Consider the following 27,720-nt stretch of genomic DNA (forward strand, 5'->3'; position numbering starts at 1 on the left):
TGTTATAATGCTTGCTGTTGTTATTACTTATTAACGCCAGAGTTGAAACGAAAAAGTACTGTTATTGTTATTCAAGTTCAAACGCTAAAAAGTCAAAACAACATACAGAAAAGACGAGCTAAAGTTGCTTATCGAACAACCAACGGAGAAGAGGCAGATCTGGTCCAAGTTTAAAAAAACTTTCGGTTTTAGTTATGTCATTAGAACCCTTCAGCCATCATTACTTCTGGTCGTGCGTCTCTGTACTTCTTCGACATGTACGGTCCACTTCGAACAGCTTCTTGCAACTGCCACAACCAAAAAAAGATATCAATCATGTCAAAAACAACACTCATAGAGAGATTCTACAAACTTCCATCTTTATATTGGGGAAAAAGATTCAAACCTTTTCACCAGTTTTTAGACGACGAGGGTCATCAACAAAGTTACTACACAAGAACGCTTCATGAATTGCTTTGCAGCAGTTATACCTCGCTTCCATTGCTATGTCAAGAATGTAAAATGTGTATTGAGTCAGATCATATAGGTTGAGGAAGAAGCCACTCCAATATGCGAGATGGAGTTTCACTTAGTTTACCTATCTTTGCAGTTTCAGTGGTTGCGTCCGTCACTATGTTTATTATCTCTTCTTTCGACAAGATCTCCATCAGCCCCCATGGACGAGCCACCAACGCTGTTAAAGTTCTATAGCCCTGAGGATTTATATTGTAAACAACATAGTATTAACAAAACGCATAGAGTTTCTTTGGGCCACTTGTGACGGTCTTATATTAGTGGAAATTAGTGTGCCTGAGTTTGGCGTAGAAGGAAAAAGAAGTTTTAACTTTAAATGAAATGTAGTGTGTGCGCAATATAAAATTTCAAACCAGGGAAACAAAGGGGGAAAGATTCATGATGAGGTTAATGGTTTTACCGCAAGACGCATCTCTGAGCTTTGTTGAAGAACTGAAAGGAACAAACCCTGCGATTTTGTGTGACGAGCCTAAAATTAGTTCATGGTATGGCTCAAAACATAAACATATGTAGTCTGCGCACAGCTGAAGAAGAAGAGGCAAAAGAGAAAATAAACTCACTGATGGGGTTAGTTTTGTGCTCTGTGCTGCAACATCGTATATTAAACATCTAAGGTTTTCTTCAGATTTTTCATCGACTATTCTGCTGCTCTTTGGCCGAGTTTCACCCGCAATGTATGCCAGTGCGTGAAGTGCAGCCTGCACAAGCCATTTACACACAGTCGTAAGATTTCATTAGTGTCTCATGAGAAGAAAAACACACTAACCAACTGTTTTCCAAGTGCATTGCGATCAAAGGCAGAAGCAACAACGTGTCTTGCAGCTGGAGGTGTAGTCGAAAGGACTAGATTCGCTCCTTTCGTTGCTAAAAATTGTTGTAAAAATAAACACATAAGTCACAACGAGATTATTACTGCAAGGGAAACAAAAGACCTTCTCGGTCGCTCTTATAATTCACAACTCTAAATGCAGGTAAACTCTTTTAGTAGAAGGCTGGAGCAAACGCATTTTCAAAGAAAACTGAGAAACTTACTTGATCCAATCTGACCAAGTGCATCAAGCGCAGCTTCATGTGCATTTGTATCATTCATCTCCGGTGACTCCAGGCTCGCATCAATAGCTGAAACTAGCGCCTTCACACCTGGATTCGGGACAAAGGTGAAAGTTGATCTTAGAAAGCTAAAAAGTCCTCGTCATGAATGCATACAAAAAGAAACCAAATAAAATCTTACAAGCTTCATCGACTGTATTGTAGATATTGTCCCTCGAGAGGAGTCTGCCACTTATCATCATTGCTCTCAACTTCAGAAAGAGATCCACTGATGTACCACTATATAAATTTTAAGACCCCGAGAAAAAGGGTGAGCTGAAACGAGCTTAATTGGCATCCAATTTTTTTTTTCTTTAAAATGGGTAAGATTTAACAGTGTGCTTATACCTGATGATAGAACAAAACATCTGAATAAGTGAAGTCTGTGGCACGAACTCCGAACTGTGCTCCACTTCCATTAACTTCAGCGTTAAACATGCACAAACATTAAACATAATTAAATCCTTTTCCATTGAAACGTGGCGAACAAAGGAAAGAGACTCAATAATACTCTTGGAAACAAGAGGCCAACCTCATAGTAGAGTTCCAGAACATTTAAGATCACAAGAGTGTCTTTTGTACCCTTCATTTCTGCCTCCAGTAAATCAAGAAGCCCTGAGTTCTTAACTGCTGACGCCACATGTGGAGAAATCGAGAAAAGCTTCACTATCAAAGACAAAACCCGGACACGTGCCTGAAAAAGAGTTGGAACACTGTAAGAAGACGGCAAAAAATGGGGCTCCGCGGTAAAAATAAATAATAAAGCGGTGCATTACCAGCGACGAACTCCTTGCAGCAAGGTTACCAAGGTGTGTAGCATCGTTGGTATCAGTAGGAAAAATTACCGACTGTGAAAATAGAGGGTTGAGTTGAAGGAATAGATGGTGTAATAGCCCACTTAGCCAAAATGAAAACGTTTAAACACAAACCGTTGCATCTGGAAAGCTTGCTAGACTCTTAATAGTCTCGCTTGCAGCATGTGCCACTTCATCATCGCTACCGAAACAAACAAACAAAAAAATCAATGGTGAGTTTTGAGGCAGAGCAACTATATTTGGATATACATATTAAAGCCATATTCTAATCCCTCAGCCCTCAAGACCAATCCAAAGCCTCTAGATAGTAATCGTTATGCTCCAAAACTACTTTGAACATGTTCTTTAAAGTTGGTCCTTAGGTAGCTTGACTAGAGTAATCTTAAGACGAAAATCTAGAGCTATCATCTTACCTCTTTATGATATACTCAAGCAGAAGAGGGTAGATGCCATTGCTGACAATAAGCTGAACAGGGGAAACATCGTTTGCATCTCGATTCTCCAAGAGACGGGTAACCTTCAAGAAAAGAAAAGAAAAAAACGAGACTTCATAGACATTAGCAAACACAAAAAAAAAAGAGTATAAACAGATAGTTTCAGACACTTACAGTCTTGCAAGCCAGAGATTTCACCACTGCAGAATCTGACTTGAGACCAGCTTGCAGAACAGGCTTAACAAAACACCAGAAAAAAGTAAATCAGTCTCTGAATATAGCAACTGGCTCCGCATAAATAGAAACATGTGAGTGTTTTACCATGTAGTGAGGAATGAGTGAGGCTCCATACTTAGTCTTGAAAACTCTTTCCAAGCAAGTTACCAGCGTGGTTTCAAATCCTGGGATATCCGTTTCCCTTTGCAAAGCACTGCACGTAGAGAGTATTGAGATACAATACATGTTCATCACGATCATAAATAAAGATTAAAGAAACTAACTAAACCACAAGATCAGATTCAACCGGTTCAGAAACAATCAAACCAAAAGCTATTAGAAGCGAAGGAAGAGAAAATCACTTGAAGATAACGGGGAGAGGGAAGCGATCGAGGAACTCCTTAACCGAGGAGTCGCCTTGAGGACCTGAAATCGAAACGGTGATTGGGATTAGAGAACAATCGCGCAATACGTTAGATAGAGATGATGCGTGGATCATATAGTTACCGGGGTAGTGTGCGAACTCGAAGGCAGCATCGAACAACTGGTTCACGTCTTCCATGGCGATTTCTTTTGCACCGAAACTTGCGAGGAGAATGAGAGAGACAAAAAGGACCTCTTGATCAGTGACGACTTCAGTCAAACGCCGCGTGGCAATCCGCAACAAACCATTTTAATAAGGCCAAGCCTCTTAAAAGCCCAATTCTAGAAAGTGAATTTAATTGGTTTAACTTGTTTTTCACAAACTCTAGGCTTCGTAACTGACTAGAGTTTAACCCGCACATCGTACAGATATATTTTGATATTATTATATAAATTTAAATATACAATTTATAATTTAGTATTATGTATTTTATAACTCTTTAATTTTATTGTTTAGGTTTTTTATTACTTTATCAATATAAGAGTTTGTTTTATACATTTTACCTTTTTATTACGTTTTTGAATTTTCATAATTTGAAATAATCAAATAAAAAATATTCTTCAACATATAATTTTTGAAAATATATAGCTGTAGAAATAAAATTTTAACATATGTTAATAACTTCATTTGTATAAAAAAATATGACATGATTAACAAATTTGAATCCGTTTTAGTGGTAGACTAGAGCTTGACCCGCGCATCCGCGCAGGTGTTAGTTTTGTTTATAAATGAATATTTATTTGTATAAGTGATAATATATATTTTAAAATTTATTTTTTAATTTGACATTTCTAAACACAATAATTTTATAGTTTATATTGAGTAGTTTTATTTTATCATGTAAACCCTTAGTTATATCATCCATTTATTTAGAATATGACATGTAAAGTCACACAAATATATTTTTATTTTTTATGGATCAAAATTTTATGATTATATATAATAAAATTATTGTATAAACTGGTTTTATGGATCAAAATTTTATGATTATGTATAATAAAATTGTTGTATACTATTTATTATGTATATGTGAAATTAGTAAAATAATTATCGTATAATGTATGTAATTACAAAATGTATATATAGAATTAATTATTTTCAAACACACATATGTATAATAAAAAAAAGGAAAAGACAAAAAATATTAAGAGTTAGGTTTATTAATTATTGTTGCCATGATTTTTTAGTTAGAATTTGATTTTGAAAATACATTAATTGAAGAGAAAAGACAAAAATCCTAAAAGATAGGTTAATTAATAACTTCAGTGGCATACCATTGTAAATATAGTGGAAAACTAAGGGATAATCTAATTTTGTACTCCTCTTTTAATAGATTAGATGATAATTTATTTAAATGAAAGCATTATATTACTTAATTATGAAATTAATTAATGTAATAATTAATAAAAAGTATTTAAAATTTTAGTAGGATTTTGTTAGATTTTTTCTCAACAGATTTTGTTATAACTGAAAATAAAATCCAAATCTATAGTTAAAAATAATTTTATTAATATTCATATTAACTATTATGTCATATTATGTGATTAATAAAATGGTCCTAGTAGACTTCTCTTTTAATAGAGAAGATATACTAAACTAGTTGAAACAATAATATTAGGACACTAAGAACCAATATACCATATTCAGATTTCATAATTAGAAACTAGATTTTGATCCGCGCTTTCAAAGCGTGATTATTTTTTTTGGCGAATTTATTAACCCGTTAGTTTGTTCACTAATATGTTTAACCATGATCGTTCATTTTTCAGTTTCAATTCGGTTGTGTTTTTTTTAAAGAGATATATAGAAATTGTTCAATTATTTATGAATTTGAGCTTTGATTTCGGTTTGATAATGTTTGTTTTCAGTTTGATCTAGATAACAATGATAGGAACCCGGTAAATTTTTGAGTTTAGTTTGATTCTGGTTTGGGTTTTTCTTTTCAGATAATTTTGAATCATTCGATTAAAAATCATTTTTTTAATTTTCAATAAAATTTGCTGAAATTTAAATCTTTTCAAAATATATGGTGATTTATTCTATCAGAAAATCAGTTTAATCCTTATCTCACATAGTTATACTTCTTATCTTTTATAAATATATATATATATATTGAATTTGGTTTTAATAATCAAAATAAATTATATACAAACTCTTACAGTATATAATAACTTCACGGCAACTATATAGAAAATGTGTATGTTATCCTTGTTTAAATATTAGACGTTGGGTTCAAATTTATAAATATAGTTAATTGGATTTCTTATCTAAAATAAATTATCTTCTAACTTTTAAAATATTAAATATTTATCTGCGGGATCCCTGCTTTTAAGAGAAAGATATTTATGGATATTTGTTAGTTTAAAATATTTTCATAGTTAGGCTATATTTTAAGATAGTAATAATATAAGTTAGGCAAAAAAGTATATATAGTATAGTTTTTTTTAAGTACTACGCCTATAATTAAGTTAGGTCCAAATTTGTATTTCTGTTTTAATAGTATTGATCTAAGTAAAAATTGAAATTTTCAGTCTTATGAAAGTAAAAAATATATATCTTATGATCTAAAAAGACACTAAACTACATGACGTGATATTTTTGAAGTTATTTAACACTTTTGAAATTTAAAACATATATCTTCAAGTTGAAAATACATGTTTTATAAGAACTAGCATAAAAGACTTCGAGAAAAGTTCTATCATTAGCTAGAAACATTAATATACATAAATTTTGGTAACCCCATAATTATCACCAATTAAATTATGAATTTCATTCAAACCCCAACATAGATTAATATACATGAATTAACAAGAAAATATTAAAAATCTTCATAATTTTAGAGAAAATGAAAGTTTCTTAAACATTGACCTATAAAACTTTCACATAAGTCTTCCGGCAAAAGACTTCTAGAAAGTCTACCATTTATGTCATTTTTTAACTGAAATTTTACAAAGAAATAATTCCAAAGAAGTCTATTTCTACCAAAGACTTTTATTGAAGTATTCCTTTGTAAATATTGTTTTACTTTTTGTTTTTAAAAAATCTAAAAAATATCAAAGAAGAACTTTTTGGAAGTCTTCTTAGATAAGCATGTTAGTTTTGCAATTAATTGAATTGTGTACGGAATTTTTTCATAGAAGACTTCCAGGCAAGACTTCCAAGCAAGTCTTCCAACAGAAGTCTTCCAACAGAAGACTTTCCGAAAATTTTTCTCAATTGTTGGCGTAAGTCTTCTCACTGTCGGTGAAAGTCGTCTTAGATTACTTTTGCAATTGAAAATTAAACTTAAATATTACATATTTAACTTGAAAATTTCCAAGAAAGTCTTCTACAATAACTAAAGATTTGACCAAAATCACAAATTAAAAATTAAGAAACAAGAGCATGGATGCATCAAATCATAAGAAGCAATCACATCACAATGATTGGAAATAAGAAACGAACGGAGAGGATTTAGACGCGTCGTATAAAAATTGAGAAGGATGGAGTTGTCACGCTTTAACATTAATAAACCATCCTTTCTTTTGCATGCATCTTTTTTTTTTGGATCAAATTGCATGCATCTTTCATTCTTTTCTTTCCTGCTATTTTTCACCTCTATATGCTTGCTTTCCCACAGACAATTCTTATCTATCTATGTCTTTCTATTTACTTTAAAAAATATTCTTTACACATCTTATTGGAGATTAAAGAATTAATACAGAATTACATTTTGTTAGTTTATCCATATTTAGTTTTAGGTCTACACGTTAAGTTGATTAGGAGAGATAATAACCACATGGGTTTCATATTTTGTAGATAACACGTTTCTTATTATTCAAGAAGAAAAATCATTGGAAACTGGAAAGACAATATATCATTTATCAAGAACTAATTTTGTGGAGTGAGAAAAAGAACTAATAGAAAGTCATAAATAATGCTAAAGAATCAGTGATTGTAAATTCTTGTTCATAAGAAGCCTAGTGGCGTATGTATCAGTGGTGGAGGAGCAAATTATCTCCGCCGCCCTCCTACTTGAACCATGCGGCGCCGTTTTATTGCATTTTCCCGTTCGGAAATTTAAGAGGAGGGATCAAACTCGACGAGGGCAAATTCGTCATAACAAAGCAATCCCGAGACTAGTGGTTTGATTGGTGACATGTGGTAGGGTTGATTAAGTTTGAGTTAAGTTTGTAACTCAAAAATGTTACCAATCATGCATTAAATTTATTTTTTTGATTTTAAGTTTGATTTAAGATGTGTTGTAGTTGAGTTACAACTTTGACTTAAACCCTTTATAAAATTGCTAACTCAAAACATAAACCTACATCAACCAAAATTCCATGTTTTAAGAGTTGTGTTACAAATTTAATTAATTTTTCTGTTTTTAAAAAAAAAAAATCGTGAACAAACCTTTTTACAAGAGAAAATCGTGAACAACCATTTGAGTGTCCCATAAATACTCTACCTAAATTTATGCTAGTCAAAGATTTTATAATCTTTCTTGTTCCTAATTTTTTGAATTATTCAAATGTTTAGTCAATTATACAAAACCTTAAGCATAAATTCTATTTGATAATTCAAAAAAAATACCAGTCACAAAATTCTATATATATTGACCTAACTTAGTGTGGTATCACGTCATTTTCAAAACCCGAAAGCTTAAGGTCTGTAATTTTTTTTAATTTTCACAAACATTTGTAATTTTTTTCTATTATTTGGTTTTTTAATTTAAAGTTCATGCTAATAATATTATTTCATTTAATTTAACTTATTATTGATATTAAAATACATATTATTAGTAGTTATTATAATACTTAGAAAATTATATATACTGAACATTATTTTTTAAACTTTTATACTTATTTAAAAAAATATTTTTATTTATTTAAAAAATAGCTTAATACGAAAATATTTATTTCTCTGTTTTTATATTCAATTCTTTTATTCAGAACTCATACTGCAACTTATACATCAAAAATGTTACCAGTCACAAGTTTTAACAAAATGATAACTTTTATTTTTACTGCAAAACTTACCACATAAACTTACCGTTTTTACCACATACTTTTTACTGCAAGTTACATCGAACTATAAATCATATTGTAATTCAACTCTAATACTACATGTCACGAGTCGGAACCTAGATTGGGCTACGGCCTTCAGGTTTAAACCCCAAATATATCATTGTTTCAGTAGTTTTTAGTTTTAGTTTTTGGTTTTTAGTTTGATTGTTTGTGGTTTTTGATTTAGTTTTTAATTTTTGTTTTTACAAAAACCATTTTTTATCCAATCAAGTTTTTGTTTTTGTAGAAACCATTTGATTTGCCAATCAAGATTTCTAATAAATAGATTCTCTAAAATTTAGGAAAACTAGTTTTTAAAAAGTTTAACCAATTTGTAAAGAAAAACCAAAAACCAACTTTTGTGAGCTTTTAAAAGGAAAAACGAATTTTGATTTTTTTGGGTAGAAACTACAACATTAGTAATACAATATATTGTATTAGTCATGAAAAATAAAAATAGCCATTCAATTTTAAGAAAATATAAATAATTTATATGAGAAATTTTATAATTAGTTTCAAAATTTTAAGTATTTTTATTTTTATATAATTTATAATATTTAAGAAAAACTATTTCTATTTATATAAGAAAAATTTCTAAGTAGTTTCAAACTTTTAAATATTTTTATTTTTTTGCAATTTATATAAATTTTATGACAAATATTTTATTATAATATATTTTTTTATAAAACTATAATAATTAAAATATGATATTGTATTTTATTTTAAAATAATTATCACAAGATTTTGATAATTTTAATTGTAAATATAAATATTTATTTCTATTTTGTTGTATTATTTCAAAGTAAAGCATTAATTAATTTTTGAAAAATAAAAAAATACTGCAAAACCAAAAACCAAAATCAAAATCTAAAAACCAAAAACCAAAAACCAAAAGCTGAAAACCAAAAACCAAAATCTAAAAACCAAAAACTAAAATCTAAAAACCAAAAACTAAAACTAAAAACTATTGAAACAATCATCACCTTAATTTTTGGTTTTTAGATTTTGGTTTTTGGTTTTCAGCTTTTAATTTTTGGTTTTTGGTTTTTGGTTTTTTGATTTTGATTTTGATTTTTGGTTTGCTGTATTTTTTATTTTCAAAAATTAATTAATACATTACTTTAAAATAATACAACAAAATAACAATAAATATTTAGATTTTACAATTAAAATTTATCAAAATACTGTGATTATTATTTTAAAATTAAATACAATAACATATTTTAATTATTATATTTTTATGAAAATATATTATAGTAAATATAAATCATAAAATATATATAAATTATGCAAAAATAAAAATGTTAAATTTTGAAACTACTTCGAAAATTTTCTTATATAAATTATTTTAATTTTTAAAACTTCAAAAGCAATAGTTTTTCTTACATAAATATTATAAATTATACATACAAAAATTAAATACATAGAATTTTGAAACTAATTAGAAATTTTCTTATATAAATTATTTATATTTTTTTAAAGTTGAATGGCAATTTTTATATTTCAGGATTATACAATATATTTTATTGATAAAACATATTATGTTTTTATTTTTAATGTGACTAATAATTATTAAAATAATTCAATTGTTTTATTTATAGAAACTAATAACTAAATTTTAAAATTAAATATATTATTTATAAAATATACAAATTTATTTACAGATATGAAACACAAATTTAAATATTTCACATTATTGTTTAAATGATATCTAATGCACAAAATATTTTATGATAATTTTATTGTTATGAAAATATTAATTATTAATGAATTAAAATGTAGTAGTTTCTACAAAAAAAAATCAAAATTTGTTTTTTTTCATAAAAGCTCACAAAAGTTGGTTTTTAGTTTTTCTTCATAAATTGGTTAAACTTTTCAAAAACTAGTTTCCCTAAATTTTAGGGAATATATTTATTGAAAATTTTGATTGGTAATTCAAATGGTTTTTACAAAAGCAAAAACAAAAACCAAAAACTTGATTGGATGAAAAATGGTTTCTACAAAAACAAAAACTAAAACAAAAACCACAAACAATTAACCTCTTTTAGAGGTGATAAGGGACTGCAATTATACGACGCCGTTTGGTCTACCGACTCTTATTATCAGAGACAGCATGTCCTTTTAATAGCATAAGACGGCACGCAGTTTCTTCATCAAACCTCGTTTTTTCTCCCTTAAGTATTTTATTCAGGCACCTCCATCCCTCTCCGTCTTCTCAGTCTCCCTCCAAAAAAAGATGGCGTCGGCGTCCTCTTCAGGCGGAGTCGCCGGAAGGCTTCGAAACGCATCGTTGGTTCTCGTAGGCGATAACGATTCCACAATCTCTGTGAGTACTTTTCGTTCAAACCACCTCCTCTTGTTTTCGCACAATGCTCTTGTTTTGGAAATTTTGATTTCTGAGAAATTGAGAGATAGAAGCATAGGATGGTGATGGGTTTTTCTAGTTAGAAGTGAAAAGGAGATCCTTTCTCTCATTGGTCGAAGTTGAATCCTCGCTGTTGTTTACTTTGTTTTTGCAAGGACATACGTAAAGCTGTGACTTTGATGAAGAACATTGCTGTTCAGCTGGAGAAAGATAACCAAACTGAGAAGGTGTGACTATAATGTATATTGTCAGCTTGAGGCAAAACTCTTTCCTTGATCTCTGTTTTGGGTTCCCACAGGTTAAAGACCTTGAAAACTCTGTGGCTGAGCTGTTGGATTTGTATGGTGATTGTGCTCATCGTTCCTCAGCTATTCAATCTGTTGCAAATGGGTACCAGCCTGGAGAACAGGTAAACAGACTCCTCCTTCATGTGTTAATCTAAATGCTTATTAGTTTTAGGCTGACTGCTTACTGACTCGCTTTAATTAATGACTGTAGTTAACTGACTTTAAAAAGTTGCTTGACGATGAGTTCACAAAGCTCAAGGCTACAACTCCTTCAGTGCCAGAAAATCATCATTTGATGCGCCAGTTCCGGGAAGCTGTTTGGGTATGTCATCTGGTGATGTTCTATATTATCATAGATCTGTTTATAGAATAATAACGTTGTTTAGTTAAGTTCTTAGCTTGAGTTTGTGTCTCTATCTTTCTGCAGAACGTTCATCATGCAGGTGAACCAATGCCTGGCGAAGACGAAGAGGACATTGTGATGACCAGTACTCAGTGCCCTTTCCTGAACGTCAAATGCCCTGTGAGCGGGAAGCCTCTCACTGAACTAACAGATCCAGTTCGCAGGTACCAATGGATGATGCCTTTTGCGCTTTTTTTGTTGTTGTTTTCCTTTCTTAACTAGGAAGTCTTGTTTCGTTCTAATGATTTTGTTTGTGATCATAAAGCGTCATATTATTCCATCTTTCGTGTAGCAGTAGAACTAATCACATATTGTACTGGATAATTACATGAATGATAGACAATTGTGACAGAGTCTTTTGGTGATGCTTTTGTGGTTGCAGTATTGATTGCAAGCACGTGTACGACAAAGCTTCAATCATGCATTACATAGCCACCAATCCCAATGCGAAATGTCCTATAGCTGGTAAAGATACTTCTTTTGCTCAACCGCCTTATAGACACATATCTCTTGTTCCTCCTCCAAGCTGGTTTTTGATTCATATGGCACACTTGGCATCCTCAGGCTGCCGAGGTAAACTGAAGAACAACAAAGTGGTTTGTGATCCAATGCTCAAGTTTGAAATCGAGGAGCTGCGCACAATGAACAAACAATCTAATAGAGACGAAGTGATTGAAGACTTCACAAATGCAGACGATGAAGATTAGAAGAGATCAAATCATCTCATAAGCAATGTTGAAGCCCATATGTTTTTCTTCAAGTTTGCAACTTTCTAACTATATTTAATCTTAATGTTAAGTCTTGTTTTGGATGTAAATAGTCAGTGATGCTCTTTGATTCAACTCCTCGTTTTGGCTAAAGTTTTGAGTTCTTTCACACAGAGGAGCTTATCTCATTTCGGTTTAGTCGGTTTGGTTTAATACGATTTGGTTCGGCTTTGGTTAAAGTTGTTTTCAAATTCGATTTTTGTTTCGGTTTACCTCATCTCCCTCAATTACTCGAAAAGGAGGCATCTTTGAGTTAGTTTGATGCTATTCGACGAGAATGGCGTCTGCTCTCTCTGCATTTAGGGTTTCAATCTCTAGAATTAGTTCTTTCCGTGCTAGGCAATTCTCTTATCCCGCGACTTCCGGTTTAGCCCATACCAAGCGAATCATTTGCAGCTCTTCGCATTCTCCATCTCCGTCTGATACTTCGTCTTCATCTGTTTCGTTGATGGGAACAAATGAAAACGCGAGGTGGAGACCCATGTGCTTGTATTACACTCACGGGAAGTGCACAAAGGTCAATACTTTACCACTCTAATTGATGTCCACAACCTGTTCGATGGAATGTCTGAATGATTTTGGAACATTCTTTTTTAATTGAGGAGACTATCTTTTTTGTGTCTCGATCGTTATCACTATTCTTTACTCGTTTTTGTTTATACTTGAATAAAATAATAAAGCTTATGTTGGTGACGTCAGATGGATGATACTGCCCATTTGGAAGTTTTCAACCATGATTGTTCCAAGGAGCTTCCAGTGACCGCTGCTGATCTCGAGGGAAAGAAGCCACAGGAGTTCGACTTCTTCTTGGTTCTTGACTTGGAAGGAAAAGTTGAGATTCTTGAGTTTCCTGTTTTGATCGTTGACGCCAGAACCATGCAAGTCGTAGACTTGTTCCACAGGTTATAACTGCTTCTTATATTCAAAAGAAGCAACTTTTTTATGTAATGCTCATTGGGTCTTTGGGTGTTACAATGGTTTAAGTTTATAATTCTTTATGAATTTCATTGCTCATGGCTACATGTGGTTGATTATTTGTTCTTTATATCTTCATAAGGTTTGTGAGACCCACCAAAATGAGCGAGCAAGCGATAAACAAGTACATCGAAGGCAAGTATGGCGAAGTTGGTGTTGATCGGTATGCTACTTCTATCTATAGATATAGTGGGATGACTGTGATGCTTGTTGTGTTTTCCTTATAGTTGCATTGATGTGATCTTTGCTACTAGCTACTGAATGATATAGTGAATTTATATTCTGCTACCAAAAAACTACAATAATGCTAAAAGTTGGTTTAGAGTTGCATGTGAGCAGCCTTTTGTTCCTGAAACCGTCCCACTAACTCTGTCAAAGTCGAATTGCAGAGTGTGGCATGACACAGCTATCCCATTTAAGCAAGTTGTTGAGGAGTTTGAAGGCTGGTTAGCTGAGCATGGCTTGTGGGGTAAAGAAACAGACGGGGCTCTGAATGATGCAGCTTTTGTAACCTGGTGAGAACTAATTATAGTAGATGAGCCTTGTTATGTTAATCTAGGTGTGTTCTCTGTGTTGTTTCGGATACTGATTTAAGTTAATGTTTGTCAGTGGAAACTGGGATATAAAGACAAAGATTCCCGAGCAATGCGTAGTGGCAAATATCAATCTTCCGCAATATTTTATGGAGTGGATTAATCTCAAAGACGTCTACTTGAACTTCTACGGACGTGAGGTGAGTTGAATATTACTACTATGTCTCATCCTTGTGTATGTTTTATTATAAATTCATCAATTAGTGGATAAACATGACAGGCCAGAGGAATGGTGTCAATGATGAAGCAATGTGGAATAAGGCTCATGGGAAGCCACCATTTAGGCATTGATGACACAAAGAACATCACGAGAGTGGTGCAACGGATGCTCGCTGACGGTGCAGTGTTCAAGATCACAGCACGAAGGAGTAAGTCCAATATGAGAAACGTCGAGTTTCTGTTCAAGAACCGGATCAAGTAGTAACCCACAAAGGAAAGATGACAGACCCAGTAAGCTGTATGATTTGTTATTGCATAGAACTGTTAAGACCACAACTTTCTGTAAGATTTAGCGTTTGTTTTGGTTGATAAACAATTTCTCTCTTGAGATTTATTGTGATGTGATTGGTCTGACTTTGTTGGAGCTATCTTTTCCACATCATCATCGACAAATATTTAGGTACGCAGCTAGTTTCATTCTCTATATCCATCACTAATTAGCCTTAGCCACATGCCACGCAGTAAAGATTACGGCGGATTAACATAATTAATGATAATCAGATAGCATTATGCAATGTAAGGCTATCATTGGGGAACAATGTAGGTGCAAAGCTCGAGGGACTTATTGCTTTTACATTACATGTATTTATTATGTTTACTATAGTTCTTAGCTGTCACGTAGGAGGCGATGGAGAACAAAGAATATATATAATGAAAATTGTATTGTTTTATAATATAGAGAAGCCAATTTGTTACATATTAGTATATGAATCACATGGCATGTTGACTGTCATGACAGGGCTTATTATGCCGTTTCTTAGCAATCATACCTTTCTTTGAAACCTTATTTTTCTTAGTTGTTGCCAGTAATCCTTTTGATCTCTTAATAATTAATATACATTTTTATTCTAATTATCCACTTATAGTACTTAATTATTGTTTTTGTTCTTTTTTTCAAACTAGTGCAGATTAGTTTCTGTATAGTCCTAAATGAAATAACAAATTGATTTTTTATCAATAATTATTTTTATATAAGATGCAATGTATATGTTGACTCCAAAATCAGAATTTTATTGGAAAATGAAAAGAATCTAATATATTCGGAATAAATCTCAAATTCCTTTGTTGTTTTCATTCAAATTTCTTTGCTTTCTTCTTTTGGCTATGTATAAAACAAAAAAGAATTGACTCCACAAAAAACATTAATAATTTAACATATTTAGAAAAATAAGTGCTGAATGGTTGCCCACATGGGCACGTCCTAATAAGTCTCCATTCTTCAGAATCTATGCTTCAAATACAAACCGAACAAAAGTGGGAGAAAGAAAGAACAAATACTTATCTCTTTTTGTTATCTCTTGTCTGAGTTAAAAAAAATGGATCCTACTTTGAATGATCATCAAGAATTTGAACAAGTCGAAGCTATTGATGATCTTCTCGAAGATTTTTGGTTCTTTGATAACTTACTTGGCAGAAGATCAACAATCTTGAGGTACTGTCATTCAGATCCTTACCCTTTTTCTCCTTCTTCTCCCTCCTCCTCTTCTACTCATCCCAAACCAGAAGTCTTGAACACTGGAGATTCCGTTTTGGAGAAGAAGCTTCTAGAAGCTCTTACCGTGGAAGATTCAGTTCCACCGCCGTGTTTAGAGAAAGAAGAAGGTGGAGGGGAGACTGAGAAGATGAAGAAGATCACAAGGCAGTTCTCTGAGAAGATTAGGGCTCAAGAAAGAACAACTTACTTGCAGAAGAAGGAACCTGTGGTTCATCGGGAGAAGGGAGTTAGAGAAAGTACTAAAAAGAACAGAACTGGTAGAAGTAGTTGTAATAACAAGAGTGTCCCGATGGGAGGGAGTTTGCAGAGAACTCAGACATTACCTACTTACATAGGAAGAGAAGGTGATAGAAACGAGTTTGACGATCAAGAGAGCGACGATTCGAGAATGGGATACTTGATCCGTGAAGCCATCGCAAGCTCTTCTTCCGGGTTTACTACTCCAACGAAACAGAATACTCCAAAGGTGGTCTCTTCTTTTCATTGTATTTTTCTATTTTTTTGGTATGGTTATTAGATTATTTTCTACTTTTGGAAGATTTTAATAATATATCTTTCCTGTTGTGAATTTGACAAGTAATATTCAAAAAACATTGGTGCAGATGTCAAGCATTCCAAGGCATAGACCACCGAGAAACTCGAGATCAGAAGAAACTATTCAAGAAATGGCTGTCAAGTCACAAGGAAGTAAAACGCTGCGTAAGACGTTGAGCAGCATCGATACGAAAGAGATTATGACGTTGAAGGAGTTGGACATTACTGAACCGGAGAAGAAACAAGAAAAAGATGATGAAGAACAGAGGAGGGTCGTGAAAAGCCGGTCAGCTGTGGTTGTGGGACAGCCAATACCGGTTTGGGTTCCAAATGAGTCGAGAAGAGACATGAAAGCTCAAATCAAGTTTTGGGCTCGAACGGTCGCTAGTAATGTTCGACAAGAATGTTAACAACAACAAATGATTATCTATCTATACATATATATACAGTAACTTCATTTCTCATATTCTTTCGTTCCTTTTCTGTTCAAAAACATTTATCGATTATTTTACCAAAAATAATGAAGCAAAACATGATAATGTGTTTGATAATTTGATGCCGAAAGCTTGGAGCAATAATTTATACGAAGAAGTGGATAAAACAATCAAGTTAAATATTTTTAAGGCTATTACAAATTACAAAGAAAAATATTACATTCTTGATCAGACAATTCTACTAACACTAAACTAAATCATTTTACAATGTTTTATACATAATTATTTTATTTGTACCAACTAAAAATCAAGCATTGTTTTTTTTTCTACTAATCCAAAGATTGAGCTTCCACTTTATATTATAAAACTGATCACATTTTAAAGTTAAAAAACACATATAATTTGAATCAGGACCCTCTAAACGAAAGAGAGGCTTCGAGGAATGATATTTGAGGACGTTAATGCTAGAGATAATAAAAAAACTCCGACGGCTAAGAAGATGTCAGTGTTGCAGAGCCACCAATGTCTCTTCTCCTTCTCTCTCCCTCACCGTCTCCGTACTCCGCGTCTCATCTCTCTCTACCGTCCACCGGAATCTACCTCTCCGCTCCCTTCGCTCTCCGCTTTCACCCGGACCCGACCCGATAGAATCCGAGTATCCGCCGCCGAAGAAACCTCCGACGTGGCGGAGGATGTAGAAGACGGTCCTGTCGAGCTTCCTCCGTCGCCAATATCTCCGTTCTCGACCACCAACTCAATATTCGCCACTTCCGATGACCCTTCTCCGCTCCAGCTAGCCACCAGCGTAATGCTCACCGGCGCCATCACCGTCTTCCTCTTCCGATCGATTCGACGGCGAGCTAAACGCTCCAAAGAGATGGTAAAGTTTTCATCTTTCCTCTCGTTCTCAACGAATTTGAATTGAAAGTTTTGGACTTGGTGTGGGAATTGTAGACTTTTAGATCGTCTGGAGTGAAGAAGTCGTTGAAAGATGAAGCGATGGAGAAACTGAAAGCGATGGGGTCGGCTCCGATTGAAGAAGTTGGTGGTAAGTCGACGACTCCGTCGGCGGCTCAGGCGTTTCTTGGTGCGGTTTCGGCAGGTGTCATTGCTGTTATTCTATACAAGTTCACTACTACCATTGAAGCAGGACTCAATCGCCAGAGTTTTTCTGATAACTTCTCGGTACCGTTCCTTCTTTCTTCTCATTGCTTGTGTCAAAGTTCCTGTTTCTGTCTATCTTTGCTTTGTGTTAGCTGTTGTGTTTTAGCAAGTTACGTTACCTTGTGTACCAAGTATCATCATGGTCTCAATAACTGTAAATGCCCATACTTTGAGAGATAAGAGTATGTAATAAAGCGGTCCTTAGTCCCATGAATTTTGAATTCAGTGCGCAGCTAGCTATAGTCATGATGTAAAGGACCTATTCTTGCAATCTCTCTAAAGATTCTCACACCCATGTTTTTTTTTTGGTAACATCTCACACCCATGTTTATCATTAGTTGTGTGCAATACAATAAGAGTCTGGCCAAACCATGGTTATTAATTTCTATGTGCAACTAGAACTAGTTATGCATTCATTGTGAGAGACCTATTCTCGTTTCAGACCTTAAACTTCTACAATGTGTCTTCTAATCTCTTTGCAGGTTAGGCAAATCACAGTAACCGTAAGGTATTTATAAGATTCACCACCTTCTCTGTTTTCATCTCAAGCCATTTCTCGCAATTGTTTAGACCAAATATTCATTTTTTTTTGTGGCAGGACTATCATCAACGGTATATGCTATCTAGCAACATTTGTTTTCGGTATCAATGCCGTCGGACTTCTCCTTTACTCTGGTCAGCTAGCCTTCAATGAAGAGTCTGATGAAGCCGCCATGAAGGCCACAACAGAGACCGGAGACTCATCAGGTAACAACAACAGTGAAGTAAATAAAAGCAATGAGGATCAAAGTACAAGTGATTAGTCCAGCCTTCGTACTTTGAAAACATGTAATAATAATATCATATTCGTATTATAAATAAATGATTTTAATTTATCTTGTCACATTTTTATCTGTTTGTTGGGAAGTGATTTGATGTTGTTAGTTTCGATGGGACATTATCGACCAGAGAAAGACATTAGACTAACGGACAAAAGAAGGATACAGATTTTTATGAAAAACCATCGGAATAGCGCAAGAAATTAATCGTGACTAACAAAACAAAATTTACAAACAAGGACAAATAATTCTCGGAAATTACTATTACACCCCAAATAGTTTCTCTTATTCCCACTCAATCCTTTCTTCTAGAACCCTACTCCGGCGCCGCCGCCGACTCCGACAGAAGCTTGAGGATGCGGCTCGAGCTTCCGATTTTTCCAGAAACAAGCTTCCGGCGCAAGCTTCGAAGCCGACTTCCTCGGCTCCGACTTGCAACGCGGCAGCACCGGCGGCTCGTACGCCTTGTTACCTCCTCCTACCTTCTGCTCTCTAACCGACGCAGCCGTCGTTAACAACGGCGGAGCAGCTGGGTACGAGCAGGATGACCTCGGCGGCTGTAACAGCGAATGGTGAACAGGTCGTTTATCGACTGAACGCCGGCGAGAAGATGCGTTGGAGTCAACGCCGGTGACGATTCGTTTCTTGGGTTGTTGATGATGATGATGGTGATGATGTTCTCCGGTGGCTTCGGTTATCTTCTTCGCCGGAGGTCTTCCCGGTTGACATCTCACGAAGTCCGTGGAGCAGACCCAAGTCTCCTTGGAGACTTCCATCGATAGCTTCGGCTCGCACATCATTAGCAGTAGACAATCCGGTAACACCTTATACGGCGTCGTCTTCTCTTTCTCCATAGTTTCTCCTCTCATTATCACTTCCGGACTCGGGTCGGGTTCTCTGTTTCCTTGGTTGGATCTTTCCACGTTTGGAGTCACAGTGACAGAGGCAGCTACCTCCTCCTCCTCTTTCCTTTCTTCTTCTTCCATCTCAGCCGTTTCCTCCTCTTCTTCTTCTTCCTCTATAGCGTTTCTGAGATCGTCTTCAATGTGTTTGATGATCATAGCTTCAATCTCTTCCTCATGTACCTTCGAAGCTTCTTCTTCTGAATCTTCCTCTTTGGGAGCTTCTGGTTCTGTAATAGAAACTACTTCTCTCTCGACAATAGTCTCTCCAGAAATCCATTTCTCACACAACTCGATCCGCTTCTTGTCTTCCAAGTCAAGCTCAAACCTCCTCCTCTCCTCATCTTCCTCCTCCTCTCCTCCACACACTCCCTCATCAAGCGACATCTGCCTCTCCCGAACCCGGTTCGCCAACGCAGCCACCTTAACCGGATCAGATCTACACCTCATCAACAGCAAAGCGTTCTTGGGCGGAGAACAGAGATTAATCATCCCAACATCCTCCCTCCCTCTCCTCTCCTCCGTCTTCATCTCAATCTCGCTCAAATCAAGCCCCTCGAAAACATGCCTCCGGCGACTCCTCCTCCTCCCATCCTCCGCCGCCTCCTCGTCTTCCCCTCCTCCAACCACAAGCTCTATCTCCCTCCTCTTCCCTCCCGTCTCCTCCACCGCCACAAACCACCGCGTGAAGCACGAGCTTCCTCCTCCTCCTCCGCCGCTACTCTCACCTCGCCGCCGCCCGTCGCTACCCCCCGTGCAAGAAGATCTACACGGCGAGGAGGAGGAGGAGAAGCAGTTAAGCTCGGAGCCGAACGATCTCAACGACTCGCAGATAGTCACGGGGAAATGAACCCAACGGTTCTCGCTCGCGTCGAAACGACACCCTCCTCTGTCGTTTTGGTCGGAGGACGATCTTCTGAAGCTGCTCGTCTCGCCTCTCCTCCTAGATCTCGCTCTCATCTTCTTCTTCACGTGCTTCCTCGTCTTCACCCTCACTTGACCGATACACGTCACCTTCGGAGACGACGGCTCTATGTTGTTATTATTATTATTATTATTACCATTTTTGTAGCCGGATCCAGATCTCTTACGTCCGCCGCTATTACCGAACATCGGAGAGTTTAGAACTCCGGCCGAAGCGTTCTTTATGCTGCCGCTCGTGCGGAGACGTCGGCTGAGAGAAGTGGTGAGGCAGGCGGAGCGAGCTGGGCTGAGGGAAGAGAGGCGCATGGAGGAGGAAGAAGAGAAGCGAGATGTGAAACAAATGAATAAATCAGTTGAAGAAGATGAAGAAGCGTTTCTTGCGTTGCTGCTACTGTTAATACTTGAAGAACGGTGGGGTCTTTCAGTTTCCGCCATTGTTATCTTTGTTTTTTTTTTACTGTGAGGAGAGTGAAGTTGCTATCGACATTGGAGATGGTATAGTTTCAAGAACTAAAGTGGTGTTCTGTCGTAATTACTAAATTACCCCTAAACCTGATTAAGGGAAAGATTCGTTCTTCCTGAACCTCGATAACTAGTCTTGACTAATCTAGTTGTTGTAGCTTTTTGCGGTAATGGTTAGTGAAAAGGCTGAATTAGTAATTTGTGGAGAGTGAAAGTGTGTGGCCCATGAGAGTGAAATGAGTTAAAGGGTTCGTACGTCTCTGCGGACTGTGGATACACACATGTGCACACAGTAAAGGTATTGGCTTTCCCGAAAACACAAACACTCAGACACGCATGTCTCTTGTGTGTATTTGCATGTATTGTTTTCGTAGTCTTCCTTTTCTTTTCTTTTTTCTTTATTAACTTTTGGTTTTTGGGTAAAATTAAATAATGCAAAGTTTTGTGTTTTTGAAAAGATATGACTTTTTGTGAATTTCAAAAGTTCTTAGATATGTTTTTCCTTGTAACTAAGATTATTGGACCCCATGGACCAAGTGTTTTTTCGTGATCTTTCTTTTTGAAAGATATTTGCATGTCATATCATATTCATGTGTGATATGCTTTTGGAAAATTGTGAATAATAATAATCATCTCAGGGGTTTTTGCGCTGCAAAATTGATAGTTTTTAAAAAAATTTAAAACACCAAACCACAGCAACAGTGTGCCTGCAAACTGTAATATGTATTTATCTAGTAAAGTAAATATGTATATGACAAACAGCTTTGTTTTTGTTATCTAGTGTGTTATAATGTTCTCATTCAAACCTCTCAATGATTATAACAGTTGCCGGATATAACAATCAATAATTATTTCAATGTACATATTGGTTTGTTGATCGTACGTTGATTGATGGGGGTGGTTAGAGATGTTAGGATTTATTCCACGTTATGGAAATCAAAATGGATCTTTGCGGAAAGATATACGTCAACATGTACGTCTGTTCCTGGAAACCTCTTCGATGTTTATAAGTTATAACCAGTGCAGACCAAGTGTTGGGGATCTAATGGATACTTAAGAATATTCCTGCTGTGTGTTTGGCTCGAAATTATAATCATTTGAGATAATTGACTGAGATTTACCCATCTAACGACCAAACATTTGGGATCACAAACGGGGAAATATTAGCTAACCAAAACGAATAAATAAATTATTGTTTTCACTACAAGAAAACACAAGTTTTACGAGGACAGTTTTCCTCGTTACTTCGTCGTAAAAGCAGTGTTACGACGAATTAGCGAGGAAACCCGTTTCGTCGTTATACGTTTGTCGTAACGCATATATCCTCGCTAATTCGTCGTAAGTTAGCGAGGAAATAATTTCGTCGTAAAAGCGAAGGAGGATATTTCGTCGTAAAGACCACGTAAAGATTCCACGTAAGGACGTCGCTAAGTTTCCTCGTAAATACCACGAAAAACTTTCCTCGTAAAATCCACGTAAATAAATACTCGTAAAATTAACGTAAATACCTTGACAGCTTTCCACGTAAAGAAAACGTAAAAACCTTGTAGATTTCCACGTTATTTCCTTGTAAATGTTTCCTCGTAAAAACCACGTTAAGCTTCCACGTAAAAAAGCCGCAAAATTAGCTACGAATTTACTTCGTTTCATTATTTTATAGAAATATAAAAAATTATAATTATAAATATAATTTAAATTATTTAAATTATTAATAAAATTAAAATTCTAAAAAAATCAAAACCAAAATATTTTATATATAAATAAGTTTTGAATTCATAATACAAGAACCGAAATTAAAAAGAACTAAGGGTGGTCGTTAATTAATCGCCTCGTAGAATTCATCACTCCTCGCCTGAACATCCGCCTCGGCATGTGAGTCGTCGGTCGGTGACTGGCCTGGGATAGGATTTTGTTGTCGCATGGTCCTCAACAAAGTCGCCCATTCCGGATTTGTGGCCGCTACAACGTCCAAGAAGCCCTCGAGTCCACCCATACGAGATCGCAGCTGAGTAGACTCTCTACGCAGCTGAGTAGACTCTCTACGCAGCTCTTCGGACTCCCTACGCAGCTGAGAGACTTCATCATCCCGTCGCTGAACATAAGACGATGTCGCTCTCGGAACATCGTTGACGGAACCAATCCCCAACGTCCGTCCCTTTTTTTTAGGGACAACCTTAAAAACAAAAAATAAATTTTGTTAGTAAAAATTTAAAGTTAAATTAAATGAATATTTAAAAAAATTAAAATTTTAGAAAATTTACCTCCTCGTAAAGCTTATCCACTTCAGGTGTGGATAAGGTGACGGGTAATCCATCGGTGGACTGTTGGGTCAGCTGGGTCTGGCGTTCTTCAACCCGAGCAGCCAAATCGTTGTAGATTTGCTCGGACTTGCCATCTATAAATCGGCCCGCCTTGTTCTTGTGGGTCCTCTCGTAAAGTTGCATAAGAGACGGGAATTCTCCCGTCTCTTTGGCCTAAAAAAACATTTAAGAAAGTTGTTAATTAGAATATATATAAAAATATACTAAAAATTTAATATAATTAAATTTTTAATTACCATTTCCAAACGGACACCGGCGTGGGGTTTTTGGCCCGTAGTGTGAAGCATCGGCCCGTTCCCGTGCTCATCGACTGTGTTACGGGAGTTAGAGCAAGACTGGGCGATTCTAATGGAATCAGGAAGACGCCAATATCGGATGAGGCCATCCCAGACATCCGTGGTGAGCTCAGCGGGTTTGCCACGCTCATACCCCTTCACGATCCAGTCACCCTTCCAGTTGGAGACCGTGTCCAACAAGCGAACTTTCGCCTTCGCTTCAAACTTCTTCCTCACCCTCTCAGTGATCCCGAAGGCCCAATTATATTTTTGCTGTTGGAAAAAATAATTTATAATTAGTTTTTCAGAAAAAATATATATATAAATAATAAAAAAATTTAAAGATATATATTTAATTAATAGAACTTACAGCGTAAATTTTGAACCACGTCTTTCTGACGTAGTGGGGCGTCGTTTTCCAGTTCGGATGTGCCATGGAGAAGTAACCTTTTATCGTGTCGGTTACGTCCGATGCAAGACATCCGTCAATCCCCCACCTGAAAAATACAAATTTAAAATATAAATTATTTTTTAAAGTTATAAAAGAATTTAAAAAGAATAAAAAAATAATGAAACATACCATAAAGTTCCGTCCGGTCGGTCGGGGTCGATGACTGGTAAACCTTCTCTGCCTGGCAGACGGAGAATGTCCTCTACGGTGTACTGCGAGTAAGGAGCACTCGGAGGCACCATCAAATCGGGATGAATCTCGGCCGCGGGCATCGGAGGTGCCGGCATCGTAGGAGGCACAGGAGGAGGAGGCATCTGGGGAGGCACGTGAAGAACCGATGGTGCACTAGAAGAAGGAGATCCAATGACTCTCTGAGTGTACTGAGTCTCGGGGACAGTCTCCTGACCCGAAGAACCGGGAGCTGAAGAAGACGACGGGTCTAAACGACTACCCGGCTCACCGAACATCTCTCTGTAATGGGCAGTAAGTCTACCTTTTCGAACCTGAGAAAAAAATTTAATTTTTTAAATTTTCGTGAACATATACTTCCCAACATTATCCACCTAATCAACACTAAATAACATAAGATCCGTAAACCTATCTAAATTCCCTATACTAACCACCTAATCTATCCTAAACTAATCAAACTAGAGAGGAATTAGAGAGACTTACCATTGCTACGAATTAGGGAGGAAGTGGAGAGGAAGTGGAGAGGAAAGACGGAGCGAGCTCGCTCGGGATATATATAAGATTACTTGTCCTCGTAATTTCCTCGTAAACTTACGAGGAATTACAGAGGCCCGCGTTTTCAGTTACGACGAAATAGCGACGAAATACAAAGGTCCGCGTTTTCGTTAACGACGTTTTTACGACGAAAAGGGTTACGTGGAATTAACGAGTTAACCAGTTACGAGGAATTAGCGAGCCTTTATTTTCTATAAATACCCACAACTTTCCTTCACAAACTCACAAAACACACCCTATCTCAAATCACACTCCTCACCAAAATACTTTTCAAATTAGAAATATTTGAAAAAAAGAAGAAGAAAAGAAGATATTAGAATTTATGTGGGTGAGACTTAAGTCTCGCCACATATAATTCTAGTATCTTTCTTTTTTTCTTTTTTTCTAGTTTTTATACTATGAGGAAGTAGCAAGTCCCGCTTTTCACCAATTTAGAAAATTTGGAAAAAAAAAAAGAGAAGAAGATATTTGGAACTCATGTGGTCGAGACTTACGTAAGTCTCGCCAAATGTGATTCAAGCATCTTTCTTCTCTTCTTTTTTTTAGTATTTTTAATATTTTCGTCGTAATATCGTCGTTAGTTTACGACTCTTTTACGACGATTTTGGCTTACGTGGAATTAGCGTGCCCTGCTTTTTTAATTTCGTCGTAAACTCCTCGTGGCCTTATGAGGTGTTTACGACGAAATCATCCTACGTGGAATTAAAGAGTGCCTCCTTCGTCATTTACTTTACGTGGTATTTACGTCAATTTACCTTACGAGGTCTTTACGACGAATCTGTCCTACGTGGAATTAAAGAGTGCCTCCTTCGTCATTTACTTTACGTGGTATTTACGTCAATTTACCTTACGAGGTCTTTACGACGATTCTGTCCTACGTGGAATAAACGAGGATTACGTCGTACATTCGACGTCAAATTACGAGGAATTAACGAGCAGTACGTTTAAATCCCTAAAATCCGAAACCCCAAACCCCAAAACCCCAAAACCCCATATTCCTTATCTTCTACTTCATATATTCCAAACCCCATGTTTATTTCCATTCCAAACCACAATTCCCACATTTACTTATTTATAAAACAAACTCCCACAATTTCTTATTCATAAAACAAACTCCCACATTACCTTATTCATAAAACAAACTCTCACATTACCTTATTCATAAAACAAACTACACAAAATCAAATACATCAATCGGATACTTCGACATTCTCGTCATCACTAGAAATATCATCATTTTCATTAAACTCGTCTTCTACAGCTTCGTCTGTGGCATCATCGGTAAGATCTTCGTATTCGTGATTATGCGGATCAATGAGAAGGATGTCATCAACTTCTTGTTCAGGTTCCTCGACTTCATTTATCTGTTCTTCTTGCAATGGTGGTTCTTCTCCACTGATGATTCGTCCTCGAGGTGTAACTTTGATCACTGCTAACCAATTTATACCCGAATCTCTCATCCGAGGGTATGGAAGGAAGCTAACTTGGTCTGCTTGTGAAGCTAAGATGAAAGGCTCGAATTTGTTGTACCGACGTCCACCGTTGACATCAACTACACCAAATTTGTTAGACCGAACACCTCTGTTGACGACGGGGTCGAACCATTCACATTTGAAGATGACGCATTTCAGCTTCAGTATCCCTGGAAATTCGACTTCAATAATCTCCGTCAAGATCCCGTAGAAATCTGTTTCCCCTTTCACACATATTCCATAGTTACTGGTCGCCCGCTGTCTACCATACTCATATGTGTGAAAAGTGTAGCCTCGTGTGAAATACATCTGTGATGTGGTGACCTTTACAAGTGGAGATTGAATTACTTCGTGTAACCACTTAGGATAATCTGCATCGTCGTCATAATCAACCTGCAAAAATAAAGAGAACATTAAAATACAAATCATGTATGAAAAAATAGTTTGAGTTATAATACCTGATTCCGCAACCACTTAATGAAGTGCTGATCTTTCCTTTTGTCTACGTCACTTGTGGATATACCAGGAAATGTTTCTTCGACTTGAGAAACAAATAGGCTGTAAAATTAATCACATTTCATAGGAATGAATCTCTTGCAATTATATAATTAATTATATGTGTTTTGAAGTGTCCATATATGTTACCTTTCAAAATAACGCATCAATGGATCCTCGCAATTGAGTAGAATATAGGTGTGTGCACTATGAGCGTCTTGTTCACTCGACCACCAAACCTCTTTAGACTTCCCACCGAGTCGTCCAATCTGGCTAAAGATGTCTGGAACACCAGCAACTGCATATGTTGGCGCAACTCCACCATCATCATATCTTCTTGGAGCTCTTCTACGGGTACGTACTTTTGACGCAAAGTAGTACGATGTGAAGTGAGAAACTTCTTCCGTCAAACTTCCAGCAATTATAGAACCTTCAACTTTGGCGAGGTTCTTTGCTTTTCCCTTCAAATATTTCATGGCTCGCTCATACTGATACATCCATCCGTAATGTACAGGTCCACGAAGCAATGCTTCATATGGGAGGTGGACAGCTAGATGCTCCATGACGTCAAAAAATCCAGGAGGAAATATCTTCTCCAAGTTGCACAATAAGATGGGAATGTTCTCCTGAAGCTGTTCTACAACTTCTTCTTTAAGAGTGCGTGTGCTCAGATCCCTGAAAAATGCTCCAATGCCTTTTATATTCCAAAAACAATTAAACACATTGTTAGTCGTATATTATTTTGCAAACTAGACCGTTATAAAATTATTGTGATATAAAACACTACGAACCTGCAAGTGCTTCATGTACGTTTGTTGGAAGTAGCTCCGCAAATGCAAAGGGCAGTAGTCGTTGCATAAAGACATGACAATCATGACTCTTCATCCCAGAGAACTTTTGACCCTTTTCAACACATCTAGAGAGATTTGAAACATACCCATCGGGGAACTTCACTTCTGATGCCACCCAGTTGAACAACACCGACTTTTTTTCTGAAGACAGTCTGAATATCGGAACGGGAACTTGTCCATTGCTTTTAATATGTAACTCGCTTCTTGAGCAAATATCCGGCAAGTCCAACCTC

At 35.9% G+C, this 27,720-nt stretch overlaps 6 protein-coding genes and 1 long non-coding RNA gene across 7 annotated transcripts; 4 read left to right on the forward strand and 3 right to left on the reverse strand.

Annotated features, from left to right (window-relative positions):
- Positions 1 to 3,742, reverse strand: LOC103869951. Its single transcript, XM_009148033.3, has 17 exons — positions 3,575 to 3,742; positions 3,430 to 3,493; positions 3,173 to 3,281; positions 3,026 to 3,088; positions 2,831 to 2,934; positions 2,532 to 2,598; positions 2,379 to 2,450; positions 2,135 to 2,296; positions 1,951 to 2,024; positions 1,745 to 1,842; positions 1,546 to 1,653; positions 1,280 to 1,377; positions 1,074 to 1,211; positions 914 to 961; positions 578 to 692; positions 386 to 483; positions 1 to 287 (listed from the first exon to the last, which is right to left on the reverse strand). Exons 1-17 carry the CDS (start codon positions 3,627 to 3,629, stop codon positions 201 to 203), a joined length of 1,560 nt encoding a protein of 519 aa, XP_009146281.1. The 5' UTR covers positions 3,630 to 3,742; the 3' UTR covers positions 1 to 200.
- Positions 3,743 to 5,430: 1,688 nt separating this feature from the next.
- On the reverse strand, positions 5,431 to 8,659 carry LOC117134429. Its single transcript, XR_004458597.1, has 2 exons — positions 8,614 to 8,659; positions 5,431 to 7,609 (listed from the first exon to the last, which is right to left on the reverse strand). It is a non-coding gene; the product is annotated as an uncharacterized LOC117134429 (long non-coding RNA).
- A 1,997-nt stretch (positions 8,660 to 10,656) lies between these two features.
- LOC103869952 (E3 SUMO-protein ligase MMS21) lies at positions 10,657 to 12,496 on the forward strand. Its single transcript, XM_009148034.3, has 7 exons — positions 10,657 to 10,862; positions 11,057 to 11,128; positions 11,200 to 11,310; positions 11,400 to 11,510; positions 11,616 to 11,755; positions 11,974 to 12,056; positions 12,156 to 12,496. The coding sequence occupies exons 1-7, from the start codon at positions 10,773 to 10,775 to the stop codon at positions 12,296 to 12,298; spliced, it is 750 nt and encodes a 249-aa protein (XP_009146282.2). The 5' UTR covers positions 10,657 to 10,772; the 3' UTR covers positions 12,299 to 12,496.
- Positions 12,497 to 12,575: 79 nt separating this feature from the next.
- On the forward strand, positions 12,576 to 14,515 carry LOC103869953 (uncharacterized exonuclease domain-containing protein At3g15140). The gene is made up of 6 exons (XM_009148036.3): positions 12,576 to 12,875; positions 13,058 to 13,260; positions 13,416 to 13,496; positions 13,723 to 13,848; positions 13,943 to 14,066; positions 14,147 to 14,515. Exons 1-6 carry the CDS (start codon positions 12,636 to 12,638, stop codon positions 14,345 to 14,347), a joined length of 975 nt encoding a protein of 324 aa, XP_009146284.1. The 5' UTR covers positions 12,576 to 12,635; the 3' UTR covers positions 14,348 to 14,515.
- A 262-nt stretch (positions 14,516 to 14,777) lies between these two features.
- On the forward strand, positions 14,778 to 16,725 carry LOC103869954. Its single transcript, XM_009148037.3, has 2 exons — positions 14,778 to 16,106; positions 16,243 to 16,725. The coding sequence occupies exons 1-2, from the start codon at positions 15,462 to 15,464 to the stop codon at positions 16,582 to 16,584; spliced, it is 987 nt and encodes a 328-aa protein (XP_009146285.1). The 5' UTR covers positions 14,778 to 15,461; the 3' UTR covers positions 16,585 to 16,725.
- A 342-nt stretch (positions 16,726 to 17,067) lies between these two features.
- LOC103869955 lies at positions 17,068 to 18,707 on the forward strand. Its single transcript, XM_009148038.3, has 4 exons — positions 17,068 to 17,488; positions 17,563 to 17,793; positions 18,255 to 18,280; positions 18,371 to 18,707. Exons 1-4 carry the CDS (start codon positions 17,108 to 17,110, stop codon positions 18,573 to 18,575), a joined length of 843 nt encoding a protein of 280 aa, XP_009146286.2. The 5' UTR covers positions 17,068 to 17,107; the 3' UTR covers positions 18,576 to 18,707.
- A 2-nt stretch (positions 18,708 to 18,709) lies between these two features.
- On the reverse strand, positions 18,710 to 22,036 carry LOC103869956. The gene has a single exon (XM_009148039.3). The coding sequence runs from the start codon at positions 20,849 to 20,851 to the stop codon at positions 18,899 to 18,901; it is 1,953 nt and encodes a 650-aa protein (XP_009146287.1). The 5' UTR covers positions 20,852 to 22,036; the 3' UTR covers positions 18,710 to 18,898.
- Between the last annotated feature and the right edge of the window lie 5,684 nt (positions 22,037 to 27,720).

The sequence above is a fragment of the Brassica rapa genome, chromosome A05, assembly GCF_000309985.2.
Source record: "Brassica rapa cultivar Chiifu-401-42 chromosome A05, CAAS_Brap_v3.01, whole genome shotgun sequence".
In the NCBI taxonomy this organism is placed as follows: Eukaryota; Viridiplantae; Streptophyta; class Magnoliopsida; order Brassicales; family Brassicaceae; genus Brassica; species Brassica rapa.

Bases quoted from the DNA above. Each gene is read 5' to 3' on its own strand.
- LOC103869951 (XM_009148033.3), bottom strand. From the start codon at position 3,629: ATGGAAGACGTGAACCAGTTGTTCGATGCTGCCTTCGAGTTCGCACAC. The intron at 2,297-2,378 runs GTAATGCACCGC...ACTCTTTTTCAG, and splicing joins CTGCAAGGAGTTCGTCGCTG to GCACGTGTCCGGGTTTTGTC. The intron at 693-913 runs GTAAAACCATTA...ATAAATCCTCAG, and splicing joins GCTCAGAGATGCGTCTTGCG to GGCTATAGAACTTTAACAGC.
- LOC103869952 (XM_009148034.3), top strand. From the start codon at position 10,773: ATGGCGTCGGCGTCCTCTTCAGGCGGAGTCGCCGGAAGGCTTCGAAAC. The intron at 11,311-11,399 runs GTAAACAGACTC...TAATGACTGTAG, and splicing joins GGTACCAGCCTGGAGAACAG to TTAACTGACTTTAAAAAGTT. The intron at 12,057-12,155 runs GTAAAGATACTT...TGGCATCCTCAG, and splicing joins TGCGAAATGTCCTATAGCTG to GCTGCCGAGGTAAACTGAAG.
- LOC103869953 (XM_009148036.3), top strand. From the start codon at position 12,636: ATGGCGTCTGCTCTCTCTGCATTTAGGGTTTCAATCTCTAGAATTAGT. The intron at 12,876-13,057 runs GTCAATACTTTA...TGGTGACGTCAG, and splicing joins CTCACGGGAAGTGCACAAAG to ATGGATGATACTGCCCATTT. The intron at 13,497-13,722 runs GTATGCTACTTC...GTCGAATTGCAG, and splicing joins GGCGAAGTTGGTGTTGATCG to AGTGTGGCATGACACAGCTA.
- LOC103869954 (XM_009148037.3), top strand. From the start codon at position 15,462: ATGGATCCTACTTTGAATGATCATCAAGAATTTGAACAAGTCGAAGCT. The intron at 16,107-16,242 runs GTGGTCTCTTCT...ACATTGGTGCAG, and splicing joins CGAAACAGAATACTCCAAAG to ATGTCAAGCATTCCAAGGCA.
- LOC103869955 (XM_009148038.3), top strand. From the start codon at position 17,108: ATGTCAGTGTTGCAGAGCCACCAATGTCTCTTCTCCTTCTCTCTCCCT. The intron at 17,794-18,254 runs GTACCGTTCCTT...ATCTCTTTGCAG, and splicing joins GTTTTTCTGATAACTTCTCG to GTTAGGCAAATCACAGTAAC. The intron at 18,281-18,370 runs GTATTTATAAGA...TTTTTGTGGCAG, and splicing joins CAAATCACAGTAACCGTAAG to GACTATCATCAACGGTATAT.
- LOC103869956 (XM_009148039.3), bottom strand. From the start codon at position 20,851: ATGGCGGAAACTGAAAGACCCCACCGTTCTTCAAGTATTAACAGTAGC.